This window comes from Muscardinus avellanarius (assembly GCF_963383645.1).
Source record: "Muscardinus avellanarius genome assembly, chromosome: 10".
NCBI lineage: Eukaryota > Metazoa > Chordata > Mammalia > Rodentia > Gliridae > Muscardinus > Muscardinus avellanarius.
In genome coordinates this window covers 75,203,418-75,216,519 of record NC_137796.1, presented here as the reverse complement: position 1 = coordinate 75,216,519, position 13,102 = coordinate 75,203,418, and the positions used below count along the sequence as shown (strand labels likewise).

Below are 13,102 nucleotides of genomic sequence, written 5' to 3'. Positions count from 1 at the left end.
GGGAGCTTGGGGAGGCGGGTGCATGGTACAGATGGAAAATTAGCTCCCACTTGGCGGGGAAGAGGGCAGGGGGGCAGGGCCTGACCGCCATGGGATGAGAATGGAGAATGGGGCAGGTGCATGGAAGCTTGCAGCGGGGGAGGGGGTCCTGCCCAGTAGACTCCTTTCTCTATGAAGCATCAGCTTACCCAGAGATCTTTGAGGACTCCTGGGATTTGGACTATGCTCTCCTTGGCACCTATAAGGGAGAGTATTAGACTGAATTGTGGACATGTCTGTGAGTATATTTGGAGACAGTATATTTGTTTTTATTTTTAGATAATGGGAATTTTTATTTTTATTTTATTTTTTTTGTGGTACTGGGGGTGGAACCCAGGGGCTTTTCTACCTCCGGGCTATACTCCCAGACCTATTTTCTATTTTATTTGGAAACAGGGTCTCACTAAGTTGCTGAGAGCCTCACTAAGTTGCTGAGAGCCTCACTAAGTTGCTGAGAGCCTCACTAAGTAGCTGAGGCTGGCTTTGAACCTGCGCAATCCTCCTGTCTCAGCCTCCCAAGCGCGGGGATTACAAGCGTGCGCCACCACGCCCGGCAATACTGGGAATTAAACTCAGGGTTATTCTACCTCCAGCTACATCTCCAGCCTGATTTACTTATTTATTTAGAAACAGGGTTTTGCTAAGTTGATAAAGCTGGCCTTAAACATGCAATCCTCTGGAGACAAGGTCTTTAAGAGGTAATTAAGCCAGGTGTGGTGGCGCACGCTTGTAATCCCCACGCTTGGGAGGTGGAGACAGGAGGATCGTACAGGTTCGAAGCCAGCCGTGCTGGCTTAAGAGACCCTGTTTCAAAAAAAAAAAAAAAAAGTGTGTGTGTGTGTGTGTGTGTGTGTGTGTATGTCTGGGAGTGTAGCCCGGAGGTAGAAGGGCTTTCAGAAACCCCAGTACCACCAAAAAAAAAAAAAAAGAGGTAATTAAGATGAAATGTGGGCATATGGGAGGGCCCTAATCCAAGAGGACTGATATCTTTATAAGAGGAAAAGACACCAAGGATGCACAGGTACCAAGAAAGACCATGTGAGGATGGAGGGGAAAGGTAGCCATCTGCAAGCCAAGGAGAAACCAGACCTGCCAACACCTTGATTTTAAACTTCAAGCTTCTAAAACTTGTGAGAAAACAAATGTTGTTTAACTACCCAGTCGGTGGTGTTTTGTTATGGTGGCTGAAGGGAACTAATACAGGCAAGGCTGGAGCGAGAGAAAATGAGAAAAGAGGTAAGGGATTTATTTATTTATTTATTTATTTATTTATTTTGTGGGTCTGGGGATGGAACTCAGGGGCATTTGACCTCCGAGCTACACCCCCAGCCCTATTTTTTATTCTTTATTTTGAAACAGGGTCTCACTAAGTTGCAGAGGGCCTAAGTAGCTGAGGCTGTCTGCAAGCCGTGATCCTCAGGTTTCAGCCTCCCGAATGCTGGGATTACAAGCCTGCACCACCATGCCGGGTTGGCATTTATTTATTTATTTATTTAGTGATACTGGGGATCGAACCCAGGGCCATTATACTTCTGAGCTATACCCCAGTCCTATTTTATTTTATTTTATTTTGAAACAGGGTCTCATAAGTTGCTGAGGGCCTCACTAAGTTGCTGAAGCTGGCTTCAAACCTGTGATCCTCTTTTCTCAGCATGCCAAGTACTGGGGTTACAGGATGCATCACTGTGTGCCCAGCTAAGAGCTTTTGTTTGGAGTCACCAGTATCTGCTGCCTTCGGTATGGGAGGCTGAGACAGGAGGATCGCACAGGTTCAAAGCCAGCCTCAGCTACTTAGTGAGGCTCTCAGCAACTTAGTGAGACCCTGTTTCCAAATAAAGTATAACATAGGTCTGGGAGTATAGCCCGAAGGTAGAAAAGCCCCTGGGTTCCACCCTCAGTACCACACACACACACACACACACACACAAAATGAATAAAATAAAAAGAATTGTGTTAGCAAAACAAAGGTATTTCTATTCAGAAAATGGGCTTTGGATTTAGACAGACTTGAGTTTTAGATCTAGCAAGTCACATATCCTGAGTTTCTGACTCTTATTTGTAAAAACAAAACCTACCTCAGAGGGTTGTTGCGAAAAGAAAATAAAACATGTAAAAACACTAAGCACACTACCTGGTAAAACATCAACTGATATTACTATTTGGAAAGGTGGGGCATAATTAAACTCCATAGTTATGTTAGTATTATTCAGAGATAAATTACTTCCTGGGGCACTAAGTGTTTGTGTCCACATATTGTTATGTGGTGAGGAACTGGGGGCAGGAGACACATAGGCTCTCATATAGAACTGTGCACTGACTCTGGGATAGAACCACCATAAAAGACAGAAAACTAAACTCGAAGAGGCTGACCTATGCAATAACTGCATCCCGCATTCTGTCTGGCACATGTCAATAAGTATTGGCAAAGGCATGTATGGATGAAGGGAGCTCACTGAGCATGTTAAAAGGACTAAACATCTATAAGCCACATTGATGGGTGTGTGAATCAACCTTTCTATTGTTGCATGTAACTGAAACCCATTTGAACTAACCTAAGAAATTAAAATTAAAAAAAATTTTTTTTGGTGCTGGAGATTGAATCCAGGGGCATTCCACCTCTGAGTTACCCTTCCAGCCCTATTTATTTATTTTATTTATTTATTTATTTATTTGGTGGTACTGGGGTTCCTGGAAGCCCTTCTACCTCTGGGCTACACTCCCAGACCTATATTATGCTTTTTATTTTTGAATACAGGGTCTCTTAAGCCAGCAAGGCTGGCTTCGAACCTGCGCGATCCTCCTGTCTCCGCCTCCCAAGTGTGGGGATTACAAGCGTGCGCCACCACGCCCGGCATCTTTTTTTTTTTTTAAATAGTGTCTCACTAAGTCACAGAGGACATTATTAAGTTGCCAGGGCTGGCCACAAACCTGTCCAGCTAGAAGTTAAAATAAATTTTAAAAATTTAAAAATGGAGGGGCCCAATACTTGAGAGGCTGAGACAGGAGGATTTCAGGTTCATGGCCACTCTCAGCAATGCAGTGAGGCCCTCCACAACTTAGTGAGACCTCATTTCAAAATAAAAAATTAAAAGGGCTGTCGGGCATGGTGGCACACGCGTGCTTGTAGTCCCAGTATTTGGGAGGCTGAGACTGGAGGATCGTGGTTCACAGACAGCCTCAGCTACTTAGTGAGTTCCTCTGCAACTCAGTGAGACCCTGTTTCAAAATAAATGCTAAAAGATAGGGCTGGGAGGTAGAACGTCCCTGGGTTCCATCCCTAATACTGCAAAACAAACAAACAAACAAACAAATAATAAATAAATAAAAGGGCTGAGGGTGTAGCTCAGAAATAGAATGCCCTTGGGTTCAATCCATAGAATCACTAAATTAATCAGTTAAATAATTAATTTAATTTTTTTTAATGGAGGGGGAATTTGGTGGCTTGGAAACTGACAAATCCAGCTATCTCCTTCAGGCACAGTTAGACCCAGGGACAGAGATGAAGATGGTGACCTTCCCTCTTCTTTTCGCTTTATACCCAGACAGCTCTCTCCAGGTTCCCACCCACTACACACCCAGCAATTCCAGAGGAAAGGAAGCCTCCCTTTTCAAATAGTCTCAGGTTAAGTCTTGGTTTGGCTTGGAGCTGCCCAGCCTGACACAAAACCATCCATACCCAATTAGCACCACGCCAGGGCCTGGGAGTAGGGGAAGGATCATTTTCCAAAGGAAAACAGGGAGCTTTCGCCAGCAGAAGGGTAAGACTGGTTGCTGGGCAGATACAGCTCACTGCTTCCCACTGGACTGAGATCTGTAAAGGAGTCAGGAAACTCTCGAGTGACCAGGTAAAAGACACATGCCACCTGAAGACATAGGATGGATAACCAGAGCACTGCAAAGTCCAAACAGGACTGGCCACCTGGGGGTTTTCTTTGTGTGTGTGTGTGTGAGGGGGGTATTGAGGATCAAACCCAGGGGCATTCTACCTCTCAGCCACAACCTCAGTCCTATTTCGTTTTTAAATTTATTTATTTATTTATTTTGCAGTATTGGGGGTGGAATCCAGGGGCATTCTGCCTCCGAGCTACACCCCAGCCCTATTTTTTATTCTTTATTTTGAAACAGGGTCTCTCTGAGTTGCAAAGGGCCTAAGTAGCTGAGGCTGTCCGTGAATCACGATCCTCCTGTCTTAGCCTCTCAAATGCTGGGATTACAAGCGTGCGCTACCACACCTGGCTGCTCAGCCCTATTTTTAATTCTTTACTTTGAGAAAGGGTCTAAGTTGTGGAGGGCCTATGTAGCTGAGGCTAGCTGGAAACTGTGATCCTCCTGTCTCAGCCTCCCAAGTGCTGGGATTACAAGCATGCACCACCATGCCTAGCTCTTTTTTTTTTTTTTTTTTTTTTTTTTTATAAAACAGGTCTTGCTAGGTTGCTGAGAGTCTTACTAAACTGCTGAGGCTGAACTCAAACTTGTGATCCTCCTGTCTCAGCCTTCCAAATCCTGGGATTGCAGGTTGATTGAAAAAAATGCCCCAAATTTTCTGCCATCCCTAAATCCACACTCTGTGCAAAATGTAGTTTTTATAGCGTCTCCCATCAAGAGTGCAGTCTAGGCTGGAGATGTGGTCTGCATGCATAAGGCCCTCCCTGAGTTAAATCTCCAGCACTAAAAAAAAAAAAAAAAAAAAAAAAAAATGCGGTGCCTGCTTCCTTTCCTCTAGAATCCGAGCTGCCTTTGTCACTGGTGCTGACGGCAGGATGTGATGGAAAAGTCAGTGTGTCAGTTCTGCACTTCAAGGGCTCTTCTATGCCTTTGCTTATTCCTCTCTTGGACCCCTGCCGCCTTCATGTAATGGATCCTAGCTATTTGAATGCAGGATGAGAGAAGTGACCTCAGGTTGCCCCTGTTTTCTCAACCGATACCTGGACATGGGAGGGAGAGCCCTGCGAAGCGGCTCAGCTGACTCACACCGATTGCAGATGCTGAGTGCGTCCCCTGAGCCCAGCTCAGACCACAACTTCCCAGGTGACCCAGAAGCTCATGAGCAGTAAGTGGCTGTCATTTTAAGTCACTGAGTTTGGGCACACTCTGCCACGCAAAACACATTTTGCTGTTGTTGTGGCAGATAGATAATGAACACAAGGCATGCCAGGGAGAAAGCCTAGCTAGTGCTTGTCTTGCCAAACAGTGCGATCCAGGGGTTGGATCTCCTGGAAGGGGCACATGTTTCTAACTTCCAGGAAAACACCGCAGGGGCCAGTGGGGCCTGGGGATCATGTCTGTAATCTCTGCAGATTGCACATGCAGATTGCAGTGCACAGGCACTGAAAACTTATGTAAACTATCCAGTTTGAAGTGCTGGGAAGAATTTACTCCACTATCCAGATTCCCTCTTGATGTATACATTTTGGTTCAGACATTTTTATTTGATGCATGTGAGCAAGAAATTGGCCTAAAAGAAGAAGACTGGGAAGAAACAAATGGGTCCCAAATTCTGCCCAGGAGCAGCATTAACCATTTAATTATAGTGGAAGAAAAAAAAAATCCAAGACAGGTTGAAAGCCCATTTCGGACTTCTCTGGGAGAAAAGGGTCAAAGGAGCCGGGCGTGGTGGCGCACGCTTGTAATCCCCGCGCTTGGGAGGCAGAGACAGGAGGATCGCGCAGGTTCGAAGTCAGCCGCGCGCGCTGGCTTAGGAGACCCTGTTTCCAAATAAAAATGTAAAAATAGGTCCGGGAGTGTAGCCCGGAGGTAGAAGGGCTTCCAGGAACCCCAGTACCACAAAAAAAAAAAAAGAAAAAAAAAAAGAAAAGGGTCAAAGGAAGAGGACACGAGGAAGCTGCCTGCACCAAGGGTCTGCCAGTTACAGCATCGAAAATAAGCTGCTCTCACACCATTGCCCCACCTGCTCCTGGCATCCAGGTAACTCCCTTCTCTGTCCCAGACATATTTATAGTGGCCTCTCGAATCTCACCCACCTGTGTCCCGGATTGTGTTATCTGTTCTCAGATCTGCCTTATTCAAGTGCTTGTTCCAGAAAATGTCATCACCACCCATCCAGGCTAGAAACCTAGCCATCGCCAGGAAATCCTGCTCGCCCATGGAGAAACCCCGCTTGTCCTCTCTGCCTCCGTCTCCAGGATCCCCACCCCACTTCCAACCTCCACACTTGGAATCTGGCTGCCTCTCAGGTGGATCTGAGTTATCCACAGGATTAAAGCCTCATCCTGCAGTCTGACATAATGGATCTTCCAGTCCTTCCCTATATCTGTCCCAGCTTCTCTCCTTTTGCCTTCTCCTCCATTGCAGCTGATTGCAACTTCTAGCTTCCAAGATGTCCACATCCTCAGGGCCTAGGTACTTTGGATTCTTCATCTTGCCTGCCCAGCTTCCTCCCAGCAGCCCTAGAAGCCCAGAGCAACTTGACTCGGCCTTTCGATGTTGGCATGGTGCACGGAGCTCCGGGGCTCTGCCTTCTCGCCAGGGCCCTTTAGAGCAGGTTCAGGCGGGGGGTTCACACCTCCTCCAAGAGCCAGGTAAGCCCCAGTCACGCCATAGACACAATCTCAGCACGGCGGCCACTTTGCCATGCACCCGCCGCGGGTCACAACATCTCCACATCCCCAGAGTGCACAGAAGCACTTTATTCAAGGGGCCAAGGATCGATCAAGCCTGGGGGCAACCGAGGGAAACCCACAGAGCACCAGGCGAGGCCAGGCTGTGGCTCCCGGCCACCTCCTGCCCGGGAAGGCCCTGTGGGCAGCAGCGGAATGAGGGCGGGCAGGGAGGCCCGGCCAGAGCCTGCAGCTGAGGTAGCTGGAGACGCCCCCAGACCCTTTCCTCCCAAGACAACAGCTTGTGTACGCTCAGCACCCCGGGGGGCAGCGGCCCTGGACCTCGGCGGTGTCCAGGTGATCTTCTCCAGCACTTTGTCCAGCGTCCCTCTCTGTACTCAGGCCGTAGACGAAGAGCGTGGCCGCCTTCACCAGGCCAGTGGCGAAGCCATCCCGGAGCTGCGCGGGCCCTCCCCGGCCTGCAGGTCACCGAGTGCTCGCTGGGAGGCAGGAAGGCAGGAGAAGGGTTGGGCAGGGATCTGGCACCTTCCTGCTTCCTCCTCCTGCCATACCCAGCCAGCGCTGAGGTTGCAGCCCGCTCCTCCAGGGAGGGGAGACTTGTCATTCACTGGGCCTGTTCCCAGTGGGGCTTAGAGAAGGGTCCCCTCATGTACCTTTGGCTCCCCACCGCTCCACCGCCCCCTCCCCTTTTTGATTCTGGGGATTGAACCCAGGGACATTCTACCTCCAAGCTATACCTCCCAGCCCCATTTTTATTTTTTGTTTTGAAATAGGGTGGGTCTCATTAGGTTGTTGAGAGTCTCCAAAAATTGCTGAGGCTGGCCTCCAACCTGCCATTCTCCTGCCTCAGCCTCCCAAGTACTGAGATTACAGGTGTGCGCCACCACACCCAGCCTTAGGGGCCCGTTAGATGTCTGCCCTGGCTCACCTCGAACTTGCTCATGAACTCCGCGAAGATGCCGAAGAAGGCCTCGGAGGTGGTAGCCTTGGAGTCCTCCCCAAAGAAGGCCAGAGCCTTGCCCAGCTCCTCCATGGCTTCCCGCTGGAGCCCATCTAGTACCCGCAGGGCAGGCTGGGCTGTTTCCAAGAAGGACTGAAGGGCTTTGGTTAAGGAAATAGCTAGCCGGCTGGGTATCCCCCCCCCTATCTTTGCTGGCATGAAGAGATACTCACTGCCCCCACTCTGCTCTATCTTTGGAGGGAAAGGGCTTGTGTCCGCAGGGAACAGTGCCCCATGCAGAGGCTCCAGTCCCCTTGATCACTAAGCTCATCCTGGAACCTTCCACATCCAGCTCAGTTCCACCCTGTGCTTTCTTGCTCTTCCATGGGGATCTGCTCAGAGGCCCCTGCTGCCTGACCACCTGTTTATAGTGGTCTCCCCTCACCTACCCCGTAATGAGGATTGGACCCAGGGTCATTCTATCTCTGAGCTATACCCCAGCCCTATTTTTAATTCTTTATTTTGAAACAGGGTCTCACTGAGTTGCAGAGGGCCTCACTAATTAGCTGAGGCTGTCTGTGATCCACGATTCTCCTGTTTTAGCTTCCCAAATTCTGGGATTACAAGTGTGCACCACCACGTCCAGCTATGAACCCATTTAAATCATAATTGGGTAATGACCACAACGGCCCACTGGAATAGGGATGTGTGTGTGTGTGTGTGTGTGTGTTGCATGATTATACGTGTGTGTGTGTGTGTGAGAGAGAGGAGAGAGAGAGAGAGAGAGAGAGAGAGAGAGAGAGAGAAAGAAATAGATACTAGGGATTAAACTAAGGGATGCTCTACCTCTGAGCTAAAACATCAGCTTTGTGTGTGTGTGTGTGTGTGTATGTGTGTGTGTGTGTGTGGTGCCCAGGGACATTCTATCTCTGAGCTATACTCTCAGCCCTATTTTTATTCTTTATTTTGAAACAAGGTCTCACTAAGTTGTGAAGGGCCTCACTAAGCAGCTGAGGCTGGCTGGGAACCTGAGATCCTCTTGTCTCAGCTTCTTAAATACCAGGATTACAAGCATGTGCCACCATGCTTGGCTTTTATTTTTTATTTTATTTTTACTTTACTATGTGTGGAGGAGGCATTAGGCATTCTACCTCTTAGCCACACCCACAGCTCTCTATTGTATTTTCTTTCTTTTTTGTTTTTTTCTGGTACTAGGGATTGAACCCAAAGGAATTCTACCTCTAAGCCACACCCTTAGCCCTATTTTTTATTTTATTTTATTTTTAAATTTTGAAACAGGGTCTCACTAAACTGATGAATCTCAGTACTTAGGCTGACTTTGGCTTTTTGTTTTGTTTTGGTTTTTTTGCGGGTCTGGGGATGGAACCCAGGGACATTCAACCTCCGAGCTATAGCCCCTGCCCTATTTTTTATTCTTTTTTTTGAAACAGGGTCCCACTAAGTTGCGGAGAGCCTCACTAAGTAGCTGAGGCTGTCTGCGAACTGCGATCCTCCAGTCTCAGCCTCCCAAATGCTGGGATTACAAGCGTGCAACACCAGGCCCGGCTTTATTTTATTTTATTTTTTGTGGTGCTGGGGATTAAACCCAGGGCCATTCTACCTCTGAGCCACACCCCCAACCTTATTTTTTATTCTTTATTTAGAAACAGGATCTCACTAAGTTGCAGAGGACCTCACTAAGCAGCTGAGGCTCACCACAAACCCGGATTCTCCTGCCTCAGCCTCCCAAGTACCAGGATTACAAGCATGTGCCACCATGCCCATCTTAATTTTTTGAAACAGTATCTTGCTATTTTGTTGAGAGTTTTGCTAAGTTGCTGAGGCTGTCCTGGAACCTGTAATCCTCCTGTCTCAGCCTCCCAAGTACTGGAATTACAGGGATATGCCACCACACACAGCTATTTACTTATTTATTTATCCAGGGGTATTCTATCTCTGAGTTATATCTCCAACCAAATTTTATTTTTATTTGGGAAGAGGATCTCAAGAAGTTTCAGAGTGTCTCACTCAAGTTGCTGAGGCTGTCCTCGAACCTGGGATTACAGGCATGTTCCACCACTAGTTTTTATTTTGAAACAGGGTTAAAACAAAGTTAACATGTGTTGTCCTCAAACCTACGATCCTCCTGTCTCAGCCTCCCACATACACATAGTGGGATTATGGGCTTGTGTGGGCCACCTTGCCTGGCAAACACTTGGATTTTTTTTTTTTTTTTTTTTGGTGGTACTGGGGTTCCTGGAAGCCCTTCTATCTCCGGGCTACACTCCCAGACCTATTTTTACATTTTTATTTGGAAACAGGGTCTCCTAAGCCAGCGCCCTCGGCTGGCTTCGAACCTGCGCGATCCTCCTATCTCCGCCTCCCAAGCACGGGGATTACAAGCGTGCACCACCACACCCGGCTCCAAACACTTGGATTTTAAAGGACCCAATGTGGAACCTCTTCTGGCACCCCTGGATGCACAAGAGACTGTTCTCGGGATCTCTGCTGGGATCTGCAGTGGAAAGTGAAGCCATAGCTGGCTGTACCCAAGCACTGCAGGGTCCAGTATGGTCCCGATACAGGCTACTCAGAGGATACAGCCATCACCACAGCAAACCTGTCCTCGCTGGACGGGGACATGCTCTGGCAGGCATCCTGTATCTCACTGATGGTCCCGTGGAGGTCAGCCAGGTCACCAGTCAGGGCCCGTTGGTTCACTGCAGTAAAGGGAAGCCTCATGGGGCCACATCCCCAGCCCAGGGCTGCATGCATCTGCCTCCCCACTCTTCTATCCAGCCTACCTTTGGCAGCCAGGGGCACGGTGGGCAGATCCTGAGCAAAGCCCAGGAGTTCGGGGAAGTGCTGACTCAGCGATTTGGCAAGGATGTGCAGGAAAGTGGACTTCCCATCCACTGTCTTGGTGGAGTTCAGCTGCAAGTGACCCCCCCAACATACACCCTCCTCAAGGACCCCACCAGATTCCTGGCCACCTTGCTCAGGTGGCTCTAATTCCTGGCCACTGACAGTCTCTTTCCAACACTCCTGGCCTACTCCACGTTTCTAGTTCCGGAGGTTTGGCTGGAGAAGCCACCTTCCCCACCCCGCTTCCACCCTTTGCTGCAGGCATGTCCTGGTCCTGTCACCCAGTTTTCTCCTGGTAGGCCTGGCTTCCTTGCTCCTGATGTTCTTCCCTCCCCACCACAACAATGTATGTTAGGCTTGACTTGGAAGCCTGGTGGCTAGAGCAAGCTTAATGCTGACTGGCCCTCACCTCAGTCAGAAAGTTGATCTTGAAGCCGGTGGTCTTGTTGGTTTGGGGCTGTCCGTCGTTCAGATAGTTGCCCATGGCTAACACAAACTGTGAGGAGGAAGGTGAGTGAATGGAGCCCAGGGGCTCACCTCACCTGCAGGCCCAGGTGGGAGGAGGGGCCTCAGACCGGAAGTGCCAGGAGACAGAGGGACAGGTTAGGGGACCAAGGGAGGGGATGCTCCCTGACCTCCAGGATCTTGGCGAGCTTCCGGCTGTTTTTGAGCTCCAGGGACGCCTGTCGCAAGCATTCGAGGCTGCCTCGGATCTCTTCTGTCTTCTCCTGGAGGGTGGCTTGGAAGTGGAGGCTTCGCAGTCGGGTTTTGTATTCGGGAACCGACAGCATCTGCCGCCAAAGGCAGGGCAGGTTTCATCCATTCCCACCAGGGGACTCACTGCCCCCCAGCAGCCTAGGGTGGATCCTTAGGGGCCGCTCTCGTCCCATCTACCTCCGCCCCGGGTGGGAATTGGCCATTAAAGGTGTTAAAATGAGACCCAGAGGTCTACGCGCGGCGGCGATACCCAGGGAACGCGGGGCAGAGGCAGCTCCGGAGCCACAGCGGGCGCCCTGACCAAAGCACCTGCAGGACGAACTGGTCGGGCTCGCTGAGGCGGCCGGGCGCCTCGCGGAAGGCCTGGTAGCGCTGCTCCTCGTCGGCGTCGGGCGCGAAGAGCAGCAGCTGCGCCAGGTGCGCGGGCTCCAGGCGCCGGGGCTCCATGCTCATGAGCATCTGCCGCAGCTCCGCAGGGCTCAGCTTCAGGTGCGCCAGGAGGATGGCTGTGGGCGGGGCCAGGGGTGAGCCAGGGGCGGGGCCCGAGGGGAGGGGCGGGGCGTCGGGGCGGGCCCGGCTACTGGGTGGAGCCTGGGGGAGGAGACAAGGGCGGGGCGGGGCCCACAAGAGGGGCCACCGGAGGCGGGCGGGGCGGTCCCAGAGACTGAGAGCGAGGTCTTCAAGGAGAGAGCTCACCATGCTAGTTAGGGCAGGTGGAGGTAGGTACAGGAAGGGTCGGAGAACTAGGGAGGGGTCTGCGAGGGGCAGAGTAGGGGATGTGGTTGGATGGAGACCGGGCCAACTGGAAGATGCTTGCAAAGGGCCGACCAATAGAGTAGCCCCAAGGCCCGCACCTGAGGCCAGGTGGGACTCCTTTTATCTACAGGGCCTGGGAGGGGACCTTCAGCCAGCTGAACGACAGGTGCCCCGGTCTCCACAGCCTAGTCTTTGTCACCCACCCAGGCGGGATGGAGGCTCCTTGGCCCAGAGGGAGGGCCACCACCCATTTCCATGATCCCTGGGGTTCCCTGGTCTCTCACAGGTATTATAGGCCTTCTTGTGGGATAGGATCTCCACCACCTCCTTTTTTCTGAAGGGTTCGGGCCCAGGCATCGGCTCTGGAAGAGAAATTGGACAGTTTAATGGGGATGGGCAAGGTGTCCAAGGCTCAGGAATGGGATGGCCACAGCCAAACTACCAAGACCTCCCTGCCCATAAGCACCACTTGGACTGGACCAGTTCTGGATGTCCACACTCCCCTTGTTCCTCAGTTTCCCACTGGTGGACTCCTGGGTCTAACGGGACACACTTAGTGTGTTGGGTATGGTCATCTTCCCACACACTGTTTTCTCTCCAAATGCCCCCTCTCCCTCGGACCCTCTGGACCAAGCTTAGCAGAACAATGAAAACCAATCACCTCTGGACCTTTCGGATGACTACTGAATGGACCAAGCCTTTTAATCCTGGATGCTTGGAGTCCCATCCAACCACTAGAGGAAAATGCCCATAAAGGGGCACGGGGAGAGGGAGACTGGATGCTTTCTGTCCACTCTACACTGGCTGTGTGACTTAAGTAAATTACCTAGCCTCTCTGTGCTTCTTCATTAGGAAGTGCAGGTGATCACGGAATCTCAGAGTTGTCAAGGCATTACTTTAGAAGTGCAGATGCCTGACATTTGGTCAGCACAAAATAAATATCAGCTTTTCTTATTATCTGTGCTCCGAGATGGGGAAAACTAACTCGAGGCTTGAAAATTTGAAGATATATTAGGTACATGGTGTGTGCAGCCCTTGGCTCTAAGCCCAAGAACGTCACAGGAGGCAGCAGATTGGGGTAGTTTCTGGGCTTCCCCAGGGCCATCGGACCACTCACTGGTAGGTTTCTGGGTGCCGAAGTGGAGCTCCAGGTCGAGATATTTCACCATGTCGCTCAACTTATCATAGTCAGAGTCTTCCCCGAGCT

At 50.4% G+C, this 13,102-nt stretch overlaps 1 protein-coding gene across 4 annotated transcripts in view; it reads right to left on the bottom strand.

Moving 5' to 3' along the window:
- Window positions 1-7,024: 7,024 nt before the first annotated feature.
- Window positions 7,025-13,102, bottom strand: part of GRID2IP (Grid2 interacting protein) — a gene marked incomplete at both ends in the record, with an annotated part of 42,471 nt that continues 36,393 nt past the window's right edge. For all 4 annotated transcript variants that reach the window (XM_080704188.1, XM_080704189.1, XM_080704190.1 and 1 more), the window contains 9 exons: window positions 7,025-7,096; window positions 7,546-7,710; window positions 10,159-10,277; window positions 10,362-10,491; window positions 10,832-10,918; window positions 11,058-11,213; window positions 11,449-11,645; window positions 12,180-12,257; window positions 13,013-13,100. In XM_080704188.1, coding sequence (XP_080560314.1) covers window positions 7,025-7,096; window positions 7,546-7,710; window positions 10,159-10,277; window positions 10,362-10,491; window positions 10,832-10,918; window positions 11,058-11,213; window positions 11,449-11,645; window positions 12,180-12,257; window positions 13,013-13,100 — 1,092 coding nt within the window. The remainder of the gene's footprint in view (window positions 7,097-7,545; window positions 7,711-10,158; window positions 10,278-10,361; window positions 10,492-10,831; window positions 10,919-11,057; window positions 11,214-11,448; window positions 11,646-12,179; window positions 12,258-13,012; window positions 13,101-13,102) is intronic.